The sequence below is a fragment of the Bos grunniens genome, chromosome 23 (assembly GCF_055505025.1).
Source record: "Bos grunniens cultivar Pamir isolate PY7600 chromosome 23, Bosgru_T2T1.0, whole genome shotgun sequence".
NCBI lineage: Eukaryota > Metazoa > Chordata > Mammalia > Artiodactyla > Bovidae > Bos > Bos grunniens.
The window spans coordinates 11,235,259-11,262,561 of record NC_141187.1 but is presented as its reverse complement, the minus strand read 5'-3'; the positions used below and the strand labels follow the sequence as shown (position 1 = coordinate 11,262,561).

The 27,303-nt window shown below is 39.8% G+C and overlaps 1 protein-coding gene across 1 annotated transcript in view; it reads left to right on the top strand.

Moving 5' to 3' along the window:
- Positions 1-27,303, top strand: part of SLC26A8 (solute carrier family 26 member 8) — an 88,670-nt gene that overhangs the window by 11,447 nt on the left and 49,920 nt on the right. The window contains exons 3-7 of the mRNA XM_086371357.1: positions 1,839-1,978; positions 13,915-14,031; positions 15,581-15,762; positions 26,174-26,338; positions 27,029-27,178. Of these exons, the coding sequence (XP_086227483.1) occupies positions 1,839-1,978; positions 13,915-14,031; positions 15,581-15,762; positions 26,174-26,338; positions 27,029-27,178 (754 nt within the window). The remainder of the gene's footprint in view (positions 1-1,838; positions 1,979-13,914; positions 14,032-15,580; positions 15,763-26,173; positions 26,339-27,028; positions 27,179-27,303) is intronic.

Sequence of the window (27,303 nt, the reverse complement as noted above, 5' to 3'; positions counted from 1 at the left end):
GTGACTGAGCACCTACTAATGCACATTCTCTGAAAACCCATGGTCTTGCATTTGACCACTGTCAATAGGAACTGTAGTGGTAACAGAGTGGATAGAACACTGATTAAAAATCAGGAGATCTGGTTTCTAGCCCCAGTTCTGACCAAACATATTATTTCTTGGCAAAGACATTTACACTTATTTGACCTTAACTTCCTTATGGGACAGTAATGCTCATCGTTGTGAGAGACAAGCATGTTGAAATTTCTTCTTTTCTGAGCACACATTTTAGCCCTGCATACACTAAAGTTACATTTGTTGCTATGGTCAAATCCCAGTTATTCAGCTATAGTTCATACATGAAAAATCTCCATACTCCTTGTTTTCAGCCCATCCTGAGATATAAATAGCAAAAAGCAATTTAAAACTGTATTAGTTTTACTGATGGATTGACTGATTAACTGATTGATTTACAGTGATTCTGCTGTTTTAGATGATCTAAAGGTTAAAGTAGGTTTTCTTAATCTCGGGATCGTTGGCATTTTGGACCATAAAATAACTTCTTATGGAGGGCTGTCCTGTACACTGTGAGATGTTTGATCCCTGGCCTCTATCCACTAGATGCCAGTTGTGATAATCAAAAATGTCTCCAGACATTACCAGGTGTCCCTTGGGAAACAAAATGCCCTCTAGTTGTTATCCACTGAGCTAAAAGATAATAAGGCCTTGTTGTATTGCCTTTTCTTTACATGGCTAATGCCATAAGCACAAGACTCCATATTGTATATTTTCCATAAATTTCTACATGAAAGTGAAAGTGATAATCGCTCAGTCCTGTCTGACTCTTTGCGACCTCGTGGACTGTAGCCTGACAGGCTCCTCTGTCCATGGAATTCTCCAGGTAAGAATACTGGAGTGGGTTGCCTTCTCTGGGGGATCTTTCCAACCCATGGACCAAACCTGAGTCTCTTGCACCTGCATTACTGGCAGATTCTTTATTACAGGTCAAAGCCATATAGAGTTAATGCTTGGTAAAAATTTTAGTATACAGGAATGATATGAATGTGTTAATTGCTTGCCACCCACCAATATCACATCTCAGAAAACTGTCCTTACCAAGAGAAAGCCATAAAAGTCAAGTTTTCTACTAGTAAATTTTGGTAGCTTGAATTTTCTTCAAACATTCTATAAAACTGCACACCTGATTTGTATACCGGACTTACAAGGCTTTTGCTGGCGTGCTGTGATTCATGGGGTCGCAAAGAGTCAGTCACAACTGAGCGACTGAACTGAACTGAACTGAGTCGCTAAATCATGTCTGACTCTTTTGTGACCCAGTGGACTATTGCCCACCAGGTTCCTCTGTCTATGGGATTTCCCAGGGAAGGATACTGGAGTGGGTTGCCATTTCCTTCTCTAGGGGATCTTCCTGACCCATCGATCTTTCTGACCCAGAAATCGAACCCATGTTTCCTGCATTGGCAGGCAGATTCTTTACCACTGTGCCACCAGGGAAGCCCTTATAAGGCTTAGTTCTTATCGTGTATGGCAGTGATCCTCAACTGGAGGTGATACCATCCCCCAGGGAATATTTGGCAGTGCCTGGAGACATTTTTGGTTATTAAGACTAGGGGAGGGGATGCTGGTGGCATCTAATGGATACAGACCAGAGATGCTGCTAGACATCCTACAGTGCACAGGACAGCCTCACAACAAAGACTTAGCCAGTCCAATATGTCCACATGTCAGTAGTATTAACAAAAAACTCTGTTGTGTGGGAAGAAGAAAGTATTGGGTGTGGCTTTTCTTGGTCCTGTGGACTTTTTCTTCGGAGAACTTAAGTCTGTTCTTTCTCGCAGATGCTCATGGCACAAGTTCCGAAGATGCCTGCTTACAGTGTTTCCCTTCCTAGAGTGGATGTGTTTCTATCGATTCAAAGATTGGCTTCTTGGAGACTTACTTGCTGGTATAAGTGTTGGCCTTGTGCAAATTCCCCAAGGTAAGAAAGATACAAAGGCTTTTTACCCACAGACAATATATCGCTTATCCAGAGTAAACAAGTTACTTGTGCTAGATATATAGAAAAAAAAAAAAGTGATTTCCGTTCACATCATTACCATTTGTTTCCTTACCTGCCAAATTTCTAACTCTTCGAGGGTGGTTCCAAAAGTCTCAGTTTAGTTTAGAACCCTGAATTCTTGTAATGCCTGCTCACAGTCATTTTTTCCTTAAGTAGTCATTTCATACTCACAGGACTCCAATAGACCTCACTTGGCATTGATTTTACTTAGAAAGGTGAAGAATAAGAAGCCCAGCATGCTAACTTCTCTTTAGCAAGTCACACACAGCAGTCCAGGGGCCCACTCTTTGGTCTTACAAGTGGCAGTTCAGATATAAGACAAGATCACTTAGATAGGTAGGGGAGCTATCTGGGCTTTAGAAGTCCTGTTTCCCAAGTAGGAACCAACACCTCTTGTAGTTCCCATAGCTGATGCCTCCAGGGGTCCCATAGTGACACGTCCAGTGGCAAGTGTCATTGTGCTCTGAGAAGCTCCGAGTTCGGGCTTCCCACCAGACACTAATCTTTCACTCACCCTTGGTCCAGCTAGAATATACTAACCGGGTTCTTTTTACCATAACTCGTGTTGCTTGGTGACACAGTTGACATTCCACCATTGTCAGGTTTCCAAAGAAACAGCTAGAAAGCTAACCCAAGATCAGCTTTATCAGCAAGAGGATTTTGTGTTAACGCTTTACTCAGTGAATGCTAAGTTGCTTCTGTCATGTCCGACTCTTTGGAACGCTATGGACTGTAGCCCATCAGGCTCCTCTGTCCGTGGGATTCTCTAGACAAGAATACTGGAGTGGGTTGCCTTGCCTTCCTACAGGGCATCTTCCCAATCCAGGGATCGAACCCACTTCTCCTGTGGCTCCTATATTGCAGGCGGATTCTTTACTGCTGACCCACCAGGGAAGCCCCTCCTTTACTCAGTTCACAATTCCCTCCATAGTCTTTAAACACTTCCATTTCTCTATTCTTGTGGGGGCAAACCAAGCAAGACTGAAATTTGTGATCATACAGGTTGTGTAAAGCACAAATGAAGTGAAAGGGGCCAATGGTAGCTAAAATCCAACTCTGGCAAAAGGGCTGTTAGTAGGGAAAAGGGATCCCTTTAAAATAATTATCTTACAGTAAAATTTACTTATTTCTTACAGTTCTGTGAATTAAAACACAGGTATAAATTTGTATAACCACTGCCACCACCAGGCTATGTAGCAGTTCCATCAGCCCCCAAACTCTCTTGTGCCGTCACTTCTTAGTCATGTTGTCTGCTGACCTCTGACCCCTGGCAACCACCGATCTCTTCTCCATCACCATAGCTCTGTCTTTTTCAGAATGTTGTATATATGGACTCATATAATATATAACTTCTGAAGGATGACATCCATAATTCAGCATTATGAAATCAATGCAAACTGCTGTGTGCGTCAATAGTTTATTCCTTTTTACTGAAGAACAATATTCCATTATATGACTATATCACAGTTTGCTTATCCATTCATTTATTGATGGACATTTTGTTTCCAGTTTGGGTCCATCGCAGAGTTGCTGTGAACACTCACGTACAGGTTTTTGTGTGAACATAATTGTCATTTCTCCAAGGTAAATACCCCAGGAGTGATATTATTGGTTATATGGGAAGTATATGTTTAACTTTACAAGAAACTGCCAAACTGTTTATGCAGAGTGGCTGAACCTACCATTTTATATTCCCACCAGCAATATATGAGAATTCTAGTTCCTCCACACCCTTGTTAGCACTTGATATTTAAATTAAATATCTTTAAATTAAACTTTCTATTTTGAGGTAACTATAGGTTCACATTAATTTGTAAAAAATAAATAGAGATCCCTTGCACCTTTTTTTTATTTAAAGGTTTTTTAGGGACTTCCCTGGTGGTTCAGTGGTTAAGAATCTACCTTGCAATGCAGGCATTTTGGGTTCGATCCCTGATCAGGGAACTGGGATCCCACATGCCATGGAGTGACTAAGCCCACACGCTCTAACTACTGAGCCTGCACACCACAACTAAGGCCCGATGTAGCCAATTTTTGTTTTTTAAAAGAGTAAAGATTTTTAAATTAATTATTTTTGGCTGTGCTGGGTCTTTGTTGCTGTGCATGGACTTTCTCTAGTTACAGTGAGGGGGACTGCTCTCTGGTTGCGGTGGGTGGGCTCCTCATAGCAGTGACTTCTCTTGTTGCAAAGCATGGACTCTAAGATGCGTGGGCTTCAGAAGTTGTGGCGCATGGGCTTAGTTGCCCACAGCATGGAGACTCTTCCCAGACCAGGGATCAAACCCGTGTCCCCTGCAATGGCAGGTAGATACTTACCCACTGTACCACCAGGGGAGTCCTTCATTTTGTTTGTAATTTGCGTTTCTCTAGTGGCAGTACTCTTGCCTGGAAAATCCCATGGACAGAGGAGCCTGGTAGGCTGCAGTCCCTGGGGTCGCTGCGAGTCGGACACGACTGAGTGGCTTCACTTTCGCTTTTCGATTTTCACTTTCATGCATTGGAGAGGGAGGCGGCAACCCACTCCAGTGTTCTTGCCTGGAGAATCCCAGGGACGGGGGAGCCTGGCGGGCTGCTGTCTATGGGGTCACACAGAGTCAGACACGACTGAAGCGACTTAGCAGCAGCAGCAGCAATAGCTAATGAACTTGAACATCTTTTCATGTTCTTATTTGGTGTCTTCAGATCCTCTTTGGCAAGGTGCCTGTTCAAGTTTTTTGCTCATCTTTTAATTGGATTTTTTTTTCTTATTGTTAGTTTTTCAGAATTCTTTTTATATTCTGAGAATAATTCCTTTGTTAGATATATGATTTTCAAATATTTTCTCTCAGTCTGTAGCTTATCTTTTCATTCTCTTGACAATATATTTGACAGAGCAAAGGCTTTTAATTTTGATGACGTTCATTTTTTTTTTCTGTTTATGAATTGAGTTTTTCCTGTCATATACAAAAACTCTTCACTTAATCACATTAGGTCACAAAGATTTTCTTCTATGTTTTCTTCTCAAAGTCTTACATTTTACAGTTTACTTTTAGAACCGATCTGTTTTGAGTTAATCATGATGTAAGATGTGAAGTTTAGATCAAGGCTTTATTTTTTGTTGCATCTTTAAAGACTACTGTCGACTGAAGTGTTTTTGCACTTTTGTCAGAGATCAGATAGCTGTATTTTTGTGGATCTATTTCTTTTTTTATGTATAGTGGATGTTATAGTACATTCCTCTAAGGAAGATTTCTATTGATATAATCATTTGTTAAGCATTACTTGTGTACTTATCTATTTGGGACTGCACTGGGTCTTCCTCACTGTGCATGGGCGTCCTCTAGTTGTGGTGAGTGGGGACTGCTCTCTACTTGCAGTGCTCAAGCTTCCCTTGTTGTGGAGTATGAGCTCTGGGGTGCATGAACTTCAGTAGTTCTTTGGAGAACTGTCTATTTAGGTCTTCTGCCCATTTTTTAAGTGGGTTGTTTGTTTTGATGCTGTTAAGCATCACAAGCTATTTGTAAATTTTGGAGACTATGGATTACATTAATTTCCATGTGGCAGGGACTTCATGTAGTCCAGTGGCTAAGACCACCAATTTAGGGAGCCCAGGTTTGATATCTGGTCAGAACACTAGATTCTACATGTCACAGCTAAAGATCCCAGGTGTCGAAACTAAGACTCGGTGCAGCCAACTAAGTAATTAGGTATTTTTTTTTTTAATTTCCATATGGCAGATACAAACCAAAAATGGTCCATTTGTAAAAGTATATTCACTTCCAGGAAAGTATCAGAACGTCTTTAGAGCATTCCTGTGGTTCTGGAATGAGAGACCTGAGCTCTTGTACCTTGACCTGTGAGTCCACTACTGAACCCCACTTATCAAAGATCCTTCACTTTGGTCAAGGTTTGAGGACATTTCTCTGCTAAATTTCCAAGTCATCAGTATAATTTCATACCAAAATAAGAGTAACATTAGGGTGTATAACTATACCTGACATCTAGCACAGTATTTGGCACATAATTGGTACTCAAGGTATTTGTTGAATAATGATTACATAACTGTGAAAGTGAAAGTGAAGTCGTGTCCGACTCTTTGCAACCCCATGGCCTGTAGCCTACCAGGCTTCTTGGTCCATGGGATTTTCCAGGCAAGAATACTGGAGTGGGTTACCATTTCTTTCTCCAGGAGATCTTCCTGACCCAGGAATTGAACCTGCGTCTCCAGCATTGTAGGCAGACGCTTTGCTGTCTGAGCCACCAGGGAAGTATCCTGAATGAGTAAATCCAAGCAACTCTTGCTGACTAAGGGACTGTGTGTTATTTTAAGTAGTATGAATAATGAAATAATTTGTAGTGTAAACAGTTCAAAAGTTTTACTTGCCTTTAAACAAGTAGGACCAAACAATAATTTTCTTCAAGTGAAACAAAAGTACTGCACAGTGGGACTTCCCTGGACATCCAGTGGTTAAGACTTCACCTTCCAATGCAGGGAGTGTGAGTTCAGTCCCTGGTTGGGGAGCTAAGATCCCCATGCCTCACCGCCAAAAAATCTAAACATCAAGCAGAAGCAATACTGGAACAAATTCAGTCAAGATTTTTAAAAAAATCTTTAAAAATACTGCACAGTGAAAACCTTATTTGAAACATGCTAGCTCTTCCTTACAGTAGAACCCAATTTATAAATGTAAAAGAAAATAGAAAATCACCATGAGTAAAAGACTACAGTGATACTTGTTGGAGATAAAATCCACTAAGAGAGGTTAAAGTCAGTGGGTAAAAGTTGGCAAACTATGTAACAGGACTTGAAAAGTGAAAGGGTTAGTTGCTCGGTTGTATCTGACTCTGTGCGACGCCATGGACTGTAGCCCTCCAGGCTCCTCTGTCCATGGGATTCTTCAGGCAGAATACCGGAGTGGTTGCCATTTCTTCTCCAGGGGATCTTCCCAACCCAGGGATCAAATGCAGGTCTCCCGCATTGCAGGCAGCTTCTTTACCATCTGAGCCACCAGGGAAGCCAGGACTTGTATAGTTCCAAATATCTTCCTCAAGATATTTAACTCCTCCACTACATTACAATAGAGAACCTGGGAGCAACCACCTTTACCAAGTAATCAATACTGTCATCACCAATAGTAAGACATTTGGAGATCATGAATTCTGTGGTATAATGCACTAAGAAGGACGTAATATCATTTCTGTAGTGTTCGCATCCAAAGCATTTAACCTTGGTATGGTCATGAGGAGCCTGTGCTGTGCTGTGCTTAGTCTCTCAGTCGTGTCCGACTCTTTAGGACCCCATGGACTGTAGCCCGCCAGGCTCCTCTGTTCATAGGGATTCTCCAGGGAAGAATACTGAGAGGGTTGCCATGGCCTCCTCCAGGAGATCTTCCCAACCCAGGGATCAAACCCAGGTCTCCAACATTTCAGGCAGATTCTTTACCAGCCTAGCTACCAGGGAAGCCCAACCCCAAACTGAGGGGCATTTAGCAAAATAGCTCAATACTCTTCCAAAGTGACAAAATCAAGAAAGACAAGTAACAGCTGAGGAACTATAACAGATATTAGCATTAAGGAAAAATAACAGCTAAATGAAATAGGGAACTCTGGATGGAATTATGAAACAGAAAAAGGAAATTAGGGGGAAAGCTGTTGAAGTTGAAGTAAAGTATTTATTAATAGTTATTTTCTAATGTTAATTTCCTGATACCAATTATACTATGATTATGTATAGTATTCACATTAGAGGGATCTAGGTAAGGCATATATTGCTGTTGTTCAGTTGCTCAGTCATGTCTGAGTCTTTGCAACCCCATGGACTGCAGCACACCAGTCCTTCACCATCTCCCAGAATTCCCTCAAACTCATGTCCACTGAGTCGATGATGCCATCCAACCATCTTATCCTTTGTTGCCCCCTTCTTCTCTTGCCCTCAATCTTTCCCAGCATCAGGGTCTTTTCCAATGAGTTGGCTCTTCGCATTAGGTGGCCAAAGTATTGGAGTTTCAGCTTCAGCATCAGTCTTTCCAATGAATATTCAGGATTGATTTCCTTTAGAATTGACTGGTTTGAGCTCCTCGCTGACCAAGGGACTCTCAAGAGTCTTCTCTAACACCACAGTCCCAAAGCATCAGTTCTTCAGCGCTGAGCTTTCTTTATGGTCCAACTCTCACATCCATACATGACTACTGGAAAAATCATAGCTTTGCTAGACGGACCTTTGTCAGCAAAATGATGTCTCTGCGTTTTAATACACTCTCTAGGTTTGTCGTAGCTTTTCTTCCAAGGAGCAAGCGTTTTTTAATTTCATGGCTGCAGTCACCATCCGCAGTGATTTTGGAGCCCAAGAAAATAAAATCTGTCACTGTTTCCACTTTCTCCCCATCTATTTGCCATGAAGTGATGGGACCAAATGCCATGATCTTCATTTTATGGATGTTGAGTACTAAGCCAGCTTTTTCACTCTAGTCTTTTACCTTCATCAAGAGGCTCTTTAATTGCTCTTTGCTTTCTGCCATTAAAGTGATGTCACTTGCATATCTGAGGTTGTTATTTTTCCCAGCAATCTTGATTTCAGCTTGTGAGTCATCTAGCCCAGCATTCCACATGATAACAATATATAGTCTTGACGTACTTCTTTCCCATTGTATGGAAATGCGCTATTATCTTTGTAGCTTTTCTGTAAGTCTAAACTTAGTTCAAAATTTAAAAAATTTTTAAGGTTTTGGAAAGTTTAGAGACTTGGTTTCCCTCTATTTCTCCACAGCCTAACCTTAACTAAGACTTAAGACAATTTAGTTCTCCGGCTGTTGCCAAGAAATTCTCTTACCTTCCCTGTATTGGTGAGTTATTTGAAACCCTACATTTCAAAAGACCCAGTCTTCATATCACGTGTTGGTTGTAAAGAGTAAATAGGGTGGGCTTCCCTGTGGTCCAGTGGTTGAGCATCTGCCTGCAAAGCAGGGGACAAGGGGTTCAGTCCCTGGTCCTGGAAGATCCCGCGTGCCATGGGGCAGCTAAGCCTGTGTGCCACAACTACTGAAGCCCAGGCACCTAGAGCCCGTCCTCCACAACTGGAGAAGCCACCACAGTGAGCAGCCCCCACACCAACTAGAGAAAGCCATGGGCAGCATGAAGACCCAGTGCAGCCACAAATAAAATTAAATTTTAAAAAATTGCCTTAAAAAGAGTAAACAGAGCTTTTCAACATAGAGGCAGTGTATTCAAGCAAGATAAAGGGTAAAAAATTACATAGCAATTACAAAGAAATAAAAAATTCATCATTCATAGATGATTTTTTTAATGTAGAGAATTCAAAAAAATCTACAGATAAATGGATATAATTAATAAGATTTTGTCAAGGTTGCTGGGTACAAGATGTATAAATGAAAATCAATTATATTCTTCCATACCTGCAAGAAATGAAATGTGGAAAAAAATTTTTAATATCATTCACCAAAGCATAGTGAATATGAAATAAGTTGTAATGAAACTAAGAAATGATGTACAAGACCTCTACAGAGAAATTATTAATGTACAACTTTACTGAGAAATATTAATAAGGACCTAAATTAATTGAAAGATAACATTTTCTAAGAACAGGCAAGTTCTTTTAAAGTGTGACATAGGAGGACTCGCATCTCCAGCTATCAAGACTGAATATAAAGTAACAATGTTTAAGGTGATGTCCATCAAAAGCAGAATGAATAAATAAGCATTCATATATACATATATTGGAATACACAGAAGGAACAGGAGTGCTCTCAAGCAACTCATGACAACATGGAAGATGCTTATATATATAATAATGAGAAAAATAAGCAGAAATAAAAATTGCATGAATTATAATCCCACTAATATAAACTTCAATAGTGGGACCAACTAAACTATATTGTTTAGAGGTTTGTACAGTAGTGGTAAAACTATAAAGAAAAGTAAAGAAGTTCTTATCATGAAAGTCAAAATAACAAATACTTCTGTGGGGAGGGATGGGGTTGGGATGAAAGATCTGAGTAGGTGGTAACATCAGTGTTTGTTTTATAGATATTTATTAAACTCAACATCTATTTTAATGTACTTTCTATGTATATATTTCACAATAAAATGGGGACTATTAAATTTATTACAAAATATTACTAATTACTAAAAAAAGTAATTAAACAGTGTGGTATTGTAGAAATGGACAATTAGGGCAGCGGAACAGAAGAGTCACACATGTATACATTGCATGGTTTGTATCAGATGTGTCACTATAGAAACAGGCTTTTGAAAAATGATGTGAAACAGAATATTTCATATAAATTAAATATTTATATGAAAACAATTTTTTAGACCCCTACCTCACCCATACACAAAAATCTATTCCTGGTAGATTAAAGACCCAAATATGAAAGACAAAACTATAAAGACTTTTTTGAATAATAGAGGAGGATATCTTTATGGACCTGAGGTAGAAAATGTTTCTTAAACAAGGCACAAAAAGCACTAGCCTAAAAGGAAATAACTGCAAGTTTAAGTTAAATAAAACTTAAGAACTTCTATTTATTCAGAGACATGATAGGGACTTCCTTGATAGTCCAGTGGTTAAGAATCCACCTTCCAATGCAGGGGACGTGGGTTTGATCCCTGGTTGGGGAACTAAGATCCTATAAGCTGTGGGGCTGCAATAAAGACCCAGTGCAGCCAAAATTTAAAAAAAAAAAGATTACACAATGAAGATTGAAAAACAAACCATAGAATACCTAACAAAGGACTTAAATCTATAATATATATAAGTATGTGTGTGTGTGTGTGTGTATATATATTCCTACAAATCTATAAGAAACTACACAATAAGATTGACCAACATTATTGGTAATAAATGAAGTGGAAGTGGAAATTAACTAGCTCATACCCACTGAAATAAAAATTCTGATAATATCGTGTGATAATACAGATGTAAATAATGAGAATTTTCATAGTTTTGGTGGGAATGTAAATTGTAAATAATGAGAATTTTCATAGTTTTGGTGGGAATGTAAATTGTACAACCATTTGGAAAACAGTTTCGCATATTCTGTTAAATGCCCCAGCAGTTATGCTTCAGGGTGTATCGAGGGAATTTACCCACTTATGCACCTAGAGTCATGTACAAGAATATACATAGAAGTCTTGTTCATCGAGGCCCCCAAACTGGGAACAAAACAGGAGACTATAAGCCTGTAGACAAAGAGAATGGGGAAACAGCTGCCTGGATCCTGATGGCTATTTAGTTCTGCTTCCAGCCTCTGATGAGGTCCAACTGACCTTTGTCCTCTTTTAATATATTTACTATTGTGGAAATTCCCTGGTGGTCCAGTGGTTAGGACTCAGTGCTTTCAATGCCATGAGCCTCCGGTCCAGCTCAGGTCAGAGAACTAGGATCCAGCAAACCGTGCTGTTCAGCAAAATTTTTTTTCCTATTTTGCTCAAGCTGATTTGAACTGGTTTTCTGTTACTTGCAGTCAATAGAGACTTGCTTAGGGAAAAAATGTGGAAGGGGAACCATAAATTACAAAAGACTTAAGAGATGTATCAACTAATGTGAGGACTTCATTTGATGTAAACACAAAGTTTGTTAAAAAATAAATGTACAATAACCACAAAAGAAAGCACATGTAATAGCAAATAACTTTTTTTAAAAGATCACCCCAAACCTGCCATACCTCTGGCTCAAGGTCTCTCATAAGGTTGCAGTCAAACTGTCATTCATCTCAAGGCTCTACTGAGGCTGCTGGATCAGCTTCCAGGCTACTCATGTTTGCTGGCAGGTTTGGGTTTTCCACTATATCGGTCTCTATATGGCTGCTGGCAGGAACAACTGATGTGTGAGGCCCAGTGCAAGATGCAAATGCAGATTCCCTAGTTCAAAAATTATCCAGTATTTTTCAAGATGATCAGAGTAGAGCATTAATTCAAGCACGGAGCCTTCTAAGCCCAAGATACTCTGTGACTGTGTAGGTAGCACACCCTTGAGGTCAACTTTGGCAGCTGGTGACCTAAATGAAAGAGAGAGAGCGAGCCAGAGAGCAGTGAAGACAGAAAACACCGTCTTCTTGCAACCCAATCTCAAAAGTGACATCTTATCATTTTTGTTGTAGCCTATGTATTTTTAATAGAAGTAAGTTATTCCCATATGACCCAGCAATTCCACTGCTGGGCATATACACCGAGGAAACCAGAATTGAAAGAGACACGTGTATCCCAGTGCTCATCGCAGCACTGTTTCAAATAGCCAGGACATGGAAGCAACCTAGATGTCCATCGGCAGATGAATGGATAAGAAAGCTGTGGTACATATACACAATGGAATATTACTCAGGTATTAAAAAGAATCCTTTTGAATCAGTTCTGATGAGGTGGATGAAACCGGAGCCTATTATACAGAGCAAAGAAAGTCAGAAAGAAAAACACTAATACAGTATATTAACACATATATATGGAATTTAGAAAGATGATAATGATGACCCTATATGCGAGACAGCAAAAGAGACACAGATGTAAAGAACAGACTTTTGGACACTGTGGGAGAGGGCGAGGGTGGGATGATTTGAGAGAATAGCATTGAGTCATGTATATTATTATATGTGAAATAGATCGTCAGTCCAGGTTTGATGAATGAGACAGGGTGCTCAGGGCTGGTGCACTGGGATGACCCTGAGGGATGAGATAGGGAGGGAGGTGGGAGGAGGGTTCAGGATGGGGAACACATGTATACCCATGGCTGATTCATGTCAATGTATGGCAAAAACCACTACAACATTGTAAAGTACATTAACCTCCATTAAAATAAATAAATTTTAAAAAAAGAAGTAAGTTATTTCACACTTAAGGGGTGAAACTCACTCAAGGACATGAGTACCAATTAGTCATTGTAGATCATCTTACAGGTGGTCTACAAGTACAACTATATTTGAGAAATCAGGGAAATTTGAATATTGGATGTTTGATAATGGTAAAGAACCATTATTAGTTTCTTAGGTGTGATGATGATATTGTACTTAAAAGAGGCCCTTTTTCTAAAACACATATACTGAAAATATCTACAGATGAAATGACTTAATGTTTTGGATTTGCCTCAAAATAATTATGGGATGGGAGAGGAATGAAGACATTGATGAAACAAGATTGGCCATGAGTTGACCATCGTTGAAGTGGGTCAACAAAGCCTTGCTTGTTTAAGACAATAAATTTGGCTCACTAGACTCATAATTGATTTCTGATGAGCACACTGGTATGATGTAAATTGAAGAGAGTTGCTCAGGGCAGGAGTTGTGGACTTGAGACATCAAAGGATGACACCATGTAGGTCAGTCCACTTGCCTCAAAATTTCCAAAATCTCATGGTGCTTCTTAGAAAAGAAATTAAATACTGAAGAAGGAGCTGAAGGAAGATGCTGGAGTGATTGGCATATGAAAGAAAGACAACACATACCAACTTGGAGTCAAGTCAGTTAAGTGTGACAATTCTTGCTTTGCCGTCTAGCTTTATCTCCAGCCCTGGAGGATTCCTAGGGCCTTCTTATACTAGACTGAGGATGAGAATGGTCTGCTTCTGAGCTGTTGAGATTAAAGGTCCTACTGCTTTGATGTTTGCTTTCCATGATTCACATGAAAGGTGTTTAAGCCTATGATTTAGAATTGAAGTGTAAAAACATGTGATAAAATAGGAAGAGAAGCTAGAAATCAAAGCCGATCATAAAAAGTACTAATTAAGGACTGTATGCCAAAGTTTACTGTTACCATATTCAGCTGTGTACATGGGTCACTTTTATTTTAAGTATTCTTTACAGTTTTTATTTCAGGTGACTTTAAAAAGCCAGGCTACCTTTGCTTACTTAAATTATCTTGCTTTTCAGTCCTGATGCTTGGTTTGCTGGCAAGGCATCTGATTCCTCCTCTCAATGTCTCTTATGCAGCTTTCTGTGCTTCGGTAATTTATGGAATTTTTGGATCATGTCATCAAATGTCCATTGGTGAGTTCAGTGCTAGAATCACAGGAGGTATATGAAGTCTCCATCTCGGTTATTTACTTATTGCTAAGGAACTGAAGTTAAATCTATGTTTAACATATAAAGAAAAGAGGCAGAAGGTGGATATTCTTCTTTTATAATTTATTTATTTTAATTGGAGACTAATTACTTTACAATATTGTGGTGGTTTTTGCCATACATCGACATGAATCAGTCACAGGGATATTCTATTCACAGAGTTAGTGTTCAGATTTTAGAAACTGAACACTTTCATGCTATTATGAATGTCCCCACCAGACAAACAGGCCCATAAGTTATTAAAGGAATGAAAGGACAAGAGGCGTCTTCCTTACTGAAATTTCCACACTTTGTGATCTGATTATCCTCGACTGAAAAGATCTAGAAATGATTTTGCCAAAACTCCTAGAATGGATCCACTTTTCAGCTGAACCCATAATAACCATCCTCCATGAACCTGATTTATAATAATCATATCAAATTATTAATTTACATTGAGAAAATATTGTCATAATAATCAAAACACTGAAACCCGCAGGGTAAGCACTTTTCTTCCCTGAGTCAAATGTCCATCTACTAATTTATAATTCGAAATGACTGTTTCAGAGATCAGACCCAACTGAAGGTCCTATGATCAGCACAATTACTTCCCCTAGGTGAACCTGTATAGAAATCAAACCACACAATGCCCTGACGGTCTCAGAAGGGCATCACCAATGTCCATGAGTCAAGTACCTTTTTCTGAGCTTCCACACTGAACAACTGACCAGGCAACCAACACTGACCATTCTGACTGGCACACTTTTTTCTCCAGATGTGTTTGTATATTCAGATGTGTTTGTATATTCAGTCCAGTTGCCATCCCATTCTGTGGTGTGCACCTGTGCCTTTTTAAGGACACTATTCCACATCTTTACTAAAATTTAGTATCTGTTGATTTTAAACACTAAAACAGCTATTTTATTCCAATTACTCCAAGTTCTCAGAGCGCATTACAGTCACTTCCAAATACTGATAACAAGGGCTACTAGAGTTTTGCTTCTGTTAGGTAATTCAAAGGTAAAATTTGCCTTTGCCTCTTGCATTCATGTTGATATGAGAAGTAAATAAAATTTTGTTTGAAACAGGTTTAGCTCCATGTCATTTTGCACCTATTACATCCTTCTTAAGTGTTTAGGTATTGTTTTTCTTCTTATTATTATTGATTAGCTTTGTTTTCTGATCCTTTTTCCACCATCACATTTTTCACCATTTCTAAGAACAGGTACAGTAGCTGAGCCAGATATACATTTCCAATCAGTTTTTCTTTCTTCCTACTCCATATGCCCATTGATATAAAGAGGTTGTTACCTAGGCCAAAAAGATCTAAAATTTCGGAGTTGGTTACAGTATGTGAAACCAGAGAGCTTTTTCCTGCTCTTTCTTACTTCTCAGTGGCCACTTTCAGATAAGAAAAGTGCTTTGCTTTTGTCAACATCTGTCAGTTCACCTGGACTTAAAACCTCACCCTCTGCCTAACTGTTTTCTTTCATAGGTACATTCTTCCTTGTGAGTGCTCTGGCAATCAATGTCCTGAGGACACAGCCATTCAACAGGGGCCACTTATTACTGGGAACTTTCATCCAGGCTGACTTTTCTAACACGTCCTTCTATGAGAACTATAACAGATCCTTGAGTTCTGTGGCATCTGTAACTTTGCTGACTGGGATTATTCAGGTAGGTCCTGAGTCTCTGAATCCCTGAAGGAAAAAGAAATAAATAAAGGGGCTGCACATGAACCCTTTCCTTGAATTGCTTCTGTTACCCATTGTGATATATCTGGAATTTAAGTGATTTTCATTTTTTCCCAAAACTTATGGGACGTATGGATAGACCGACTCCTCAGTGACAAAACTTCTCCCTCCCCAGAAATCTACCACCCCTGGTTTAGGATGAGATACTCAACATTCTCCTCAATCTCTAATACTATAAGACTAAAGAAGGGTCCAAATAGGACTTCCCTGGTAGTCCAACAGTTAGGACTTCACCTTCCAATGTGGGAGGTGGCGAGTTCAATCCCTGATGAGGGAGCTAGGATCCTGCATGCCTCGTGGTCAAAAAACCAAAACCTGAAACAGAAGAAATATTGTAACAAATTCAATAAGGACTTTGAAAATGGTCTATATACAAAAAATCTAAGAGAAGGGAATGTGGCCTAGAGGTCTACTCATGATTTCATATTTTAAAAAATTCCTTTAAAAAAAAAATTCCTTTATATTCTTTCAACAAGAATAGCACTCGTGGGCTCACACACTGTATTTTTGGTTAGTGGGCATTAGAGTCAGATGTAAAATCCTTTCTCTACAATGACAGGACACAGCTAATGGATGATGATATCAATGATTTATTAAAATATCCAACCTTATTTTGGGCAGTGTCTTTGATTTCTTCTGAGAGTCTACCATCTAAAGCATCACCGACTGAACTAAAGTCACATATTTCAGCTTTATTTCTCTGTCTTCTCAGCTAACCCAAACTCTAGCTAACTTTCTCTGATTTCTCTGAAGCCATCCTTTATTAGGTAAAGACTTATTGGAAGCCTACAAAGGCAGGCTGCCCTGGTGGGCTGACCCCAGCCCTGACTCTTAACCAATTGTATGACTTATTTGCAGGCCTCAGTTTCTTCATGTTTAAAATGGGAATAATAATATTTGTATTGCAGAGTTCTTGTAAGGATTAAGTGAGAAAATGCATGTAAAGCATTCAGCCTAGAGCCTGTCACATAGTAAGCATTAATAAGTTATAATTACAGAGTACAGAGAAATGAAGTTGGTACTTAAATAGAGACCAAAAAGATTTTTTTAAGATATAATACCCATGTCTTAAAAAGTCAGTCTTGCAGCAGAAGACAAAATAACAGGCAGCAAGTCAGCAATCTATTAATTATAAGTAGCCTTGGCATGTTCTTTTTCCTTGTTTGAGCATCACTTTTTTCATATAACAAAGGAGAAGATATTCCATTTACAGGAAGAATGAATATATGTACTTTTCCCTATTCCTCTCCTTAAGAACAACTGAAAATTTTGGCAAGTTATATACAAACCAAATATAAAAAGGCTCTGAAAGGTGGAGAGAAGACAACAAACTGGTTCAGACCCAAGAAACAACACAGTGGAGAGTTCCTTGGGTTTTCTTTTTGCCCCATACATCTTAAACTTGGTGCTAAAGAAGCCAGAAAGCCAAAATGCCAATGCGGCAGACCAAAAGAAAAAGTCCCAACAAAAGTCTGTTCTATATAGCCACAGGACTAGGAAAGACTAGCAATTGTGAAAACATTTACCCAATAACTGCTCTACTCCAGACAAACACCAAGGGAAAAAAAAAGAACAACAACTCTGTGGTGTTATCCCTACTCATGCGAGTGGTGGCCAAGCGGGGAGCCAGACTTCCACCCTCACCCAGCTGTAATGAGGTAGCTACCCGGGGTGTTGTCAGAGAAAGCCAAATAGGGAGTCGAGACTTTCATCTCCACTGAGTAGTAATGAGCCTTTCTTCCTGCTCCTTGCTGGGGTATGTCAGAGAAAGCATAGTGAAGAGTCAGTTCTTTCACCACAACACAGCATTAATGACGACAAGCCCCTCTGTAGCAGTGTCAGCAGAGGCCATGCAGGGAGAAATAAAGGCATTTCTGTCTCTCCCAGTCAGGATGGTATCAGTGGAGGCCTAGTGGGGAGCCAGAACTTCCATCTCCTCCCAGTAAAAATGAAGAGTCCCTACTGCCTCAGGTGTCTGTGGATTTTAAAAGGAGAACCTGGACTTCTACCTGACCAGGCAGTAACAAGGTAACACCTTCCCCTCTCAGCACTTTATCAAAATAAGGTGGCTAAAACAGAACATTTCAGTAAGATCCAGAATCTTATAGCATAGTACATGCAATGTCAATAGCTGAACTGAAAATAACTTGTCATATCAAGAACCAAAAACATTTCAACTTTAATGAAAAAAGGCAATAAAAAGATGCCAGAATTGAGATGAGAGGTGTTAGAATTATCTGGTATAAATTATAAAGCAGCCATCCTAAAAATGCTTCAGCAACCAATTATGAATATGCTTGAAACAAAGTAAAAAAAAATATAAAGTCTCAAAAAATAAATAGAAGATGTAAAGAAGAACCAAATAGAAATTTTAGAGCTGAAAAATACACTAACCAAAATTAAAAATTCAAAGAGTCAACTCGATAGCAAAATGGAGGAGACAGAGTAAAGAATCAATGAACTTGTAGAAAGAACAACAGGAATTACTCAGTCTGAACAACAGAAAATAGACTGGAAAAAGTTTAACGGAATCTCAGGGACAAGTGGGACTATAACAGAAGCTCTAACATTTGTGTCTTATAAGCATCCCAGAAAGGGAGGGGAAAAAAGATGGGACTGAATTACTTGAAGAACTAAAAGCTGAAAATGCCCCAAATTTGACAAAAGATGTACTTCTACAGTTTTAAGAACCTTGGAAAATCCAAAACAAGATAAATCCATAGGAATCTACACCAAGACAAATCATAGTCTATGTTTGAAAACTAAAAACAATGAAAAAAAATCCTGAAAGCAGTGAGAGAAACACTTTACCTTCAGGGAGAAAATAATTTAAATGACAGCAGATTTCTTATCCAAAACCATGGAGAGCAGAAGGAAATTGCACAATATCCTTTCATTTGCTGAAAGAACTATTAATCCAAAAATCATTGTTGTTGTTCAGTTGTGTCTGACTGCAGCACACCAGACTTCCCTGTCCTTCACCACCTCCCAGAGCTGCTCAAACTCATATCCATTGAGTCAGTGATGCCATCCAACCATCTTGTCGTCTGTCATCCCCTTCTCCTGCCTTCAATCTTTCCCAGCATCAGGGTCTTTTCTAACGAGTTGGCCCTTTGCATCAGGTGGCCAAGGTATTGGAGCTTCAGCTTCAGCATCAGTCCTTCCAATGAATATTCAGGATTGATTTCCTTTAGGATGGACTGGTTTGATTTCCTTGCAGTCCTAGGCACTCTCAAGAGTCTTCTCCAACACCAAAGTTCAAAAGCATCAATTCTTCGACACTGAAGTCTTCTATATGGTCCAACTCTCACATCCATACATGCCTACTGGAAAAACCATAGCTTTGACTAGATGGACCTTTGTTGGCAAAGTAATGTCTCTGCTTTTTAATCGTTATCTAGGTTTGTCATAGCTTTTCTTCCAAGGAGCAAGTGTCATGGCTGCAGTCACCATCTGCAGTGATTTTAGAGCCCAAGAAAGTAAAGTCTGTCACTGTTTCCATTGTTTGCCCATCTATTTACCATGAAGTGATGGGACTGGATGCCATGATCTTATTTTATTTGAATTTTGAGTTTTAAGCCAGCTTTTTCACTCTTGTCTTTCACCTTCATCAAGAGGTTCTTTAGTTCCTCTTTGCTTTCTGCCATAAGAGTGGTGTCATCTGCTATCTGAGGTTATTGATATTTTTTCCTGGCAATCTTGATTCCAGCTTGTGCTTCATCCAGCCCAGCATTTCTGTAAATAGCCTTCAAGAATGAAGGAGAAATCGAGATATATGAAGAAAACTAAGAGAATTTATCACCAGCAAGACCTACCCTAAAAGAATGGCTAAAAGAAGTTCTCTAAACAGAAAGGAAATGATAAAAGAAGGCATCTTGGAACATCGACTAGGAAGAAAGAACAATGGAAAAGGGAAAACATGGATAGATATGGTAGTTTTCTTTGTCTTCTTAAGTTTTCTAAATTATGCTCAATGGTTGAAGCAAAAATTACACCACTGATGTGGTTCAAAATGCATATGGAAGAAATATTTAAAACAATTCTTTTATAAACAAACATATTGGGAAGTAAATTTTCTATAATTTGTTTAAACTGGTAAAATGTTTATACCAGTAGACTGTGATAAGTTATGTATATATAATGTAATACCTAGGACAACCACTTCAAAACCTATACACTCAAAAATGCTACAGATAAATCAAAATGAAATTCTAAAAAAGTTCAAGTAATGTGTGAAATCAGAAAAAATAAAAGATGAAAAATAGAGCAAACAGAAAAATGGCAGACTTAACCCTTAACATATCAACATTTACATTAAAGAAATTAACTAAATATTTAGAAATATGCTGTCTGCAAGAAACAACAAAAATAATAATTAGGTTGACAATTAAAAAAAGGGAAAGATATATCATGCAAATATTAAAGGAAAGCAGGATTGACTATATTAATAACAGATAAAGTATACTTCAGAGCCAAGAAAATTACCAGAGGTGGAGAAGGACAGCACATAATGATAAAAGGCTTGCTCTTCCAAGAGGATGTAGCAGACCTACATATGTATGCAACAAACAACAGAGCCCCAAAATATGTGCAGCAAAAATGGATATAACTGGAATGGAGAAACAGACAGATCAGTTCAGTTCAGTTGCTCAGTCGTGTCCGACTCTTTGCCACCCCATGAATCGCAGCACACCAGGCCTCCCTGTCCATCACCAACTCCCGGAGTTCACTCAGACTCACGTCCATTGAGTCAGTGATGCCATCCAGCCATCTCATCCTCTGTCGTCCCCTTCTCCTCCTGCCCCCAATCCCTCCCAGCATCAGAGTCTTTTGCAATGAGTCAACTCTTTGCATGAGGTGGCCAAAGTACTGGAGTTTCAGCTTTAGCATCATTCCTTCCAAAGAAATCCCACTGCTGATCTCCTTCAGAATGGACTGGTTGGATCTCCTTGCAGTCCAAGGGACTCTCAAGAGTCTTCTCCAGGACCACCGTTCAAAAGCATCAATTCTTCCGCACTCAGCCTTCTTCACAGTCCAACTCTCACGTCCATACATGACCACAGGAAAAACCATAGCCTTGACTAGATGAACCTTTGTTGGCAAAGTAATGTCTCTGCTTTTGAATATGCTATCTAGGTTGGTCATAACTTTTCTTCCAAGGAGTAAGGGTCTTTTAATTTCATGGCTGTAATCACCATCTGCAGTGATTTTGGAGCCCAAAAAAATAAAGTCTGACACTGTTTCCACTGTTTCCCCATCTATTTCCCATGAAGTGATGGGACTGGATGCCATGATCTTCGTTTTCTGAATGTTGAGCTTTAAGCCAACTTTTTCACTCTCCACTTTCACTTTCATCAAGAGGCTTTTTAGTTCCTCTTCACTTTCTGCCATAAGGGTGGTGTCATCTGCATATCTGAGGTTATTGATATTTCTCCCGGCAATCTTGATTCCACCGCTCCTTTCCCAACAATTGATAGAACAACTGGACAGAAAATCAACAAGGATATAGTAACATTCAAAACATCAACAACACCGATAGGACTCGAGACATTTATAGAACACTCCAACTAGTAACAGCAGAACACACATTCTTTTCAACAACCCATGGAACATACAGCAAGATAGACCACATCCTGGGCTATAAAACAAACATCAATAAGTTTAAAAGAATTGAAGTCAAACAGTGTGTTCTCTGACCACAGTGGAATCAAACTAGAACTCGATAACAAAAAGTTAACAGGAAGGTCTCCAAATTCCTGGACACTGAACAACACACTTCTAAACAATCCATAAGTCAGAGAGGAAGTTTCAAGGGAAACAAATACACTGAAGTAAATGAAAATAAAATGTACCAAAATTTCTGGCACACAGCTAAAGTGGTGCTGAAAAGGAAATTTATAGCACTAAAACATATATAGTAGAATGAGGAAAAAGTCTCAGATTAATAATATAAGCTCCCTCCACAAGAATCTAGAAACATAAGAGCAAATTATACCCAAAATAAGCAGAAGGAAGGAAATAATAAAGAGGAAAAGTGAATGAAACTAAAAACTGGAAAGTTCACATACTGATGATTCCATTTATGTAAAATTCTTGAAGTGGCAAAATTATAGAAATGGAGAACAGATTAGTTGTTGCCAGGGACTAAAGATGAGCAGAGCTCAGAGGATGGAGGTTGGAGGCAGAGATGGGAGGTGAGAGGCTGTAACAGGACAACAGGAGAGATCCTTGTGCTGACGGAATTATTTCTTATTTTGTCTGTATTTGATGTCACTGTCCTAGTTGTGGCATGTAGTATAGTTGTGCAAGATGGGGAAAACAGGATCTCTGCTTGCTTTTTTACAACTGCATGTCAACCTGCAATTATTTACAATAAAAAGTTTTAGAAAAGTCTGAACTAAATAATAACATCTAACGATTATTGCTGTGTGCTGTCAATGTTCAAAGCACTTTGCATGTCTTATCCTCATTTGGTCCTCACAACACCCCCCTGTATGAGGGTAGGTATTACTCTGTACTTATTTTAAGGAAACAAAGGTATAGAGAGGTTAAGTGAATTGCTGACGATAATGTAACCAGTAAGACCCCAAACTGGGATTCAGGCTGTTTGTCTGCCTCTAGAACCTGTGCACTGCTGCTGCTGCTGCTAAGTTGCTTCAGTCGTGTCCAAGTCTCTGCAACCCCATAGACGGCAGCCCACCAGGCTCCCCCATCCCTGGGATTCTCTGGGCAAGAATACTGGAGTGGGTTGCCATTTCCTTCTCCAATGCATGAAAGTGAAAAGTGAAAGTGAAGTCACTCAGTTTTGTCCGACTCTTAGCTAGATAATCTTAAAGTGCACACTAGTATTAACAAAAATGAAGAGTTCATGGTCAAAAGAATATGAAGTGGGGACTTTCCCTGGCAGTCCAGTGGTTAAGAATCCATGCTTCCACCTCAGAGGGCATGGGTTCGATCCCTGGTCAGGAAACTAAGATCCTGCATGCCATGTGGCATGTCCAAAAATAATTTAAAAAATATGAAGTAAAGGAATAGTTTTTAGTTGGGATGGAGTTGTCTGGGAAGGAAACAACCATTTATTAAACCTTTCCTTCATTCGCCAAACATTTAGTACAGAACTTCCTCGACCTATGATGAGGTTACATACTGATAAACCCATGGTAATTTGAGAATACTGTAAGTTGAAAATACATTTAGTAAACCTAGCTTACCAAATATCATAGCCTAGCCTGGCTTATCTTAAACGTGCTTAGAACACTTACATTAGACTGTATTGGGCAAAATCATGTAACACAAAGCCTATTTTATAATAAAGTATTGGATATCTCGTGTAGTTTGTTGAATATAGTACTGAAAGCAATAAACAGAGTGGCTGTCTGAGTACAGGATAGTTCTTAGTGTATCTGTTGTTTCCCCTCATGTCTGTGTGGCCAGTAGAAGCTCTGGCTCACTGCCCCTGCCCAGCATCACAAAAGAGCATCATGCTGCACCCTAGCCCAGAAAAAAAAAATCAAAATTAAAAATACCATTTTTACCAATTGTGTAGTGATTTTACACCATTGTAAAGTCAAAATTAAAACTATTCGAACCATTGTAATTTGGGAAATGTCTCTACCTGTTTTCAATAAGGATGACAGAGATAGGTTTCATGTCACAGACCAGTTCTGACTGATTGACAGTGATGTCTAGAAAATTATGTTAACACCAGATTCTGAGGCCACATCACAGCTGGGCAAGGAAGAGTTCTATGGTTCATTATAGATATTTGCCATTTACAAGGTTGAAGGAAGGGATAGCATGAAGAATGAGTGATATAGGGACTTCCCTGGTAGCGCAGTGGTTAAGAATCCATCTTGCAATGCAGGGGACACAGGTTTGGACCTCTGGTCGAGGAACTAAGATTCCCACATGCCGTGGAGCAACTAAGCCCTCAGCCACAACTGAGCCTGCACGCCACAAATAGAGTCCTTGCGCCTCAACAAAAGATCCTCCATGACACAAGGAAGGTCCTGAGCGCCGCAAGGAAGACCCAAGGCAGCCCCTCCAAAAAAGAGAATGAGTGATACATATGTTTGCGTCTGCCACTGTTTTCAGATTTGAGCTAAGAGTTTTACGTGTATTCTGTCATGTGATCCATACAAAACACTCACATTGGGTATTGTTCATTTCATAGACAAGGGAACTGAAGTTCGGAGAGTTTAAGAAACTTGTCCAAACGCACTCAGTACCACACTTTCTGAAGGAGAGAAGTGTTATTGAGCTCTTTTTACAATTTGTATTTATTTATTGACTGCAGTGGGTCTTCGTTGCAGCCCGCAGGCTTTCTCTGATTGTGCAAAGCAGGGGGGACTACTCTAGTTGCAGTGCGTGGGCTTCTCATTGTGGTGGCTACTCTTGTTGCAGAGCAGAGGCTCCAGGGACCGCCAGCTCAGTGGTTGAGGCACACAGGTCCAGCTGTGGAGTTCTCCTGGAGCAGGGATCAAACCTGTGTCCCCTGCATTGGCAGGCAGATTCTCAGCACTGGACCACCAGGGAAGTCCTATTGAGCTCTCGAAAGAGATGATAAACCTGGGCTGGCAGAGAGGGAAGAGGGGTTTGGGCATAAGCACAGAAGAAATTAGTCAATCACACAAAAGACAGGAAACAGATTGGCCTGACTAGAGTCAAGGAGCACTCTGGGCAGTAATGACGGGAGATCAAGGGAGACAAAGTGCTCAACTAACTGAAAGCTTTGAAACAAAACGCTCTTAAAGCTAATAGATTTGTTCCTCCAAGTTTGTTTTCTGAGAGTTCCTAGTGCAGCGGAATATGAAGCAGTGACAAGAGAGGGTTTCAAGACTTGGCTTTTCTTTCCCCATCTTCTTCATTGGTCTGTCATTTTTCTTAACCTCCCCTCTGAAGAGGATTGGAGCTCGCCCTCTAGCCATAATTTTCCACTTTTTTTTAATTATAAAAGATGAACAAGTATATTGCAAAAATCTCTAATAATAAAAGAGTATATAAATTACAAAATATTGCCCGTAACCTTTAATCAACCATTCCCCAAAGGCAACTTCTGTTAATAACTTGGCATCTATCCTTTTAAATCCTTTGCTTGTATATTACATACCATTTAAAAAACACATTTACATACATATGCTGTATTTTACATGTATTTATATTTAATCCTAAAGACATAAATTCAGTTTAATTGTTCTTCATAAACATCAAAGGCCCAAATGTTTAAGCTGGAGCCCAGGTTGTTTTAATATTTTCCTTTGCGAAAAGCTGCATTCCTCATAGGGATGTTAACATGTCATGGGGAGGGCTATCAAAGGTTCCACTGGGGCTTCCCTGGTGGCTCAGTGATGAAGAATCTGCCTGCCATTGCAGGAGACATAGGTTCAATCCCTGACCCAGGAAGATCTCACCTGCTGCAGAGCAGCTGAGCCCGTGCACCACAACTGTTGGGTCTGTGCTCTAGAGCCCGGGAGCTGCAACTGCTGAGGCCCAGGCACTCTAGAGCCTGTAACTGGCAGCAAGAGAAGCCGTCTCAGTGAGAAGCCCTCGCACTGCAGCTAGAGAAAAGCCCACGCAGCAGCTAAGACCCAGCACATGCAAAAATAAATAAATAAACAAAAAGTATTTTTAAAGAAGATTTTAGTGAAAAGGACTTTAAAAAAGCCAAGTCTTCTTCTGATCACTTTGTCACTGATTACCGCACATCCACAAGATCAGTAGATTCTAGGGTAAGAACATTGGCTTACATACTCATGAAGAAAGAAAGGAGTGTGGTCCTACATTTGTAAGGGAGCCTCTGAATCAATACCAAGGATCTGCTTTTAGCTCATCAATTTCAGTTGATTAGGGAAAGAGAAATGAGTTATCAAAGGGGATTTCCCTGATGGCCCTCTGGTAAATAATCCGCCTGCCGATGCAAGGGACACAAATTTGATCCCCGATCCAAGAAGATTCCACATGCCATGGGGCAGCTAAACCTGGGCACCAACAACTACTGAGCCTGACTACTGTGGGCCTGTGTGCCACAGCTGCCGAAGCCTGTACACACAGAGCCCGTGCTCCACACCGAGAGAAGCCACTGCAGTGAGAAGCCCACGCACTGCAACTAGAGTAACCTCCACTCGCCACACCTAGAGAAAGCCTGTGCACAGCAGCAAAGACCCAGCACAGCTCTCCCCACCCCCAGTTTTTTAAGTTAAAAGAAAATTATTAAAGGGGCCTAAGCTAACTTTTTTTTGTTGGAACCTTTGGAGATGGCCTAATGGGTTGCCATTGCTGGTTTGATGACATTCCTCCTTACTCTGGTTTTCTTTTCCATCTGAACCCCCCCACAGCTGTCTATGGGCATGTTAGGTTTTGGCTTCATTGTCGCTTACATTCCGGAGGCTGCAATCAGTGCTTACCTGGCTGCCACAGCCCTGCACGTTATGCTGTCCCAGTTGACCTGCATCTTCGGAATTATGATCAGTTACAATTCTGGTCCCATCGCCTTCTTCTACGTGAGTAATTTCTACCCTCACCCAGAGTAACAGATGCTCCTCCCCTTGCCTCCAAAAAGAAGTAGGCCCAAGTGGAGAGACTCTTGCATAGGCGGCTGGGTCAAGAGAGTCCTAGAAGTAATTTCACCTCTTCTAGATTTACAGTCTTGATTAATTGCAGGTGCCAGTTGTACCATGTTCTCAGTTCCATTAATCATTTCACCCCCAGCCTTTTAAACTAACACGATTTATGTTAAAATTTGGTCTTTTAGATAACTGTATCTATCATAATTCTTCCCATCATGTAACTCATAACAGACATGTATCCTAAAACATCTTAAGAATATAAAATGCAGAGTTGTCCCTGAATGCAACAACGGCCCAGAAGTCAAGCGAAACACACATGGTCTGGGCAAATTGATAAAGAGTAGGCTAATAACAGAACTCCTGGGTCCTTTCCATTACACTGAAACACCGAAAGTGTATTCTCTTCTTGTTGGACATTATTGTCTTCTAATGTATCTTTTCCAACTTAAAAAATTATATATCCACCTACTTGCTCTCCCTGTTCTAGTCATGCTCATAAAGATCTCTATGCACAGCAACCTTGCCCAGGGACTGCTGTTTGAACTGATTTAGAAAGTGTCATTTTCTAGATTAAGGCAATTATTACATCCTTTCCTAAGCCTCTGTAATTTTGTTTTCTTTCAGAACATAATTAACTACTGTTTAGGTCTCCCTAAAGCTAATTCCACCAGCATCTTACTATTTCTAACCGCTATGGTTGCTCTGAGAATCAACAAATGTATCAGAATTTCCTTCAATCAGTACCCCATTGAATTTCCCATGGAAGTGTTTCTGGTAGGTGTCTTTTTGCTTTTGTTTTGTTAAGTTAATTTCTATTGGAGTATAGTTGCTTTACAGTGTTCTGTTAGTTTCTGCTGTACAGCAAGGTGAATCAGTTATACATATGCATATTAATATAT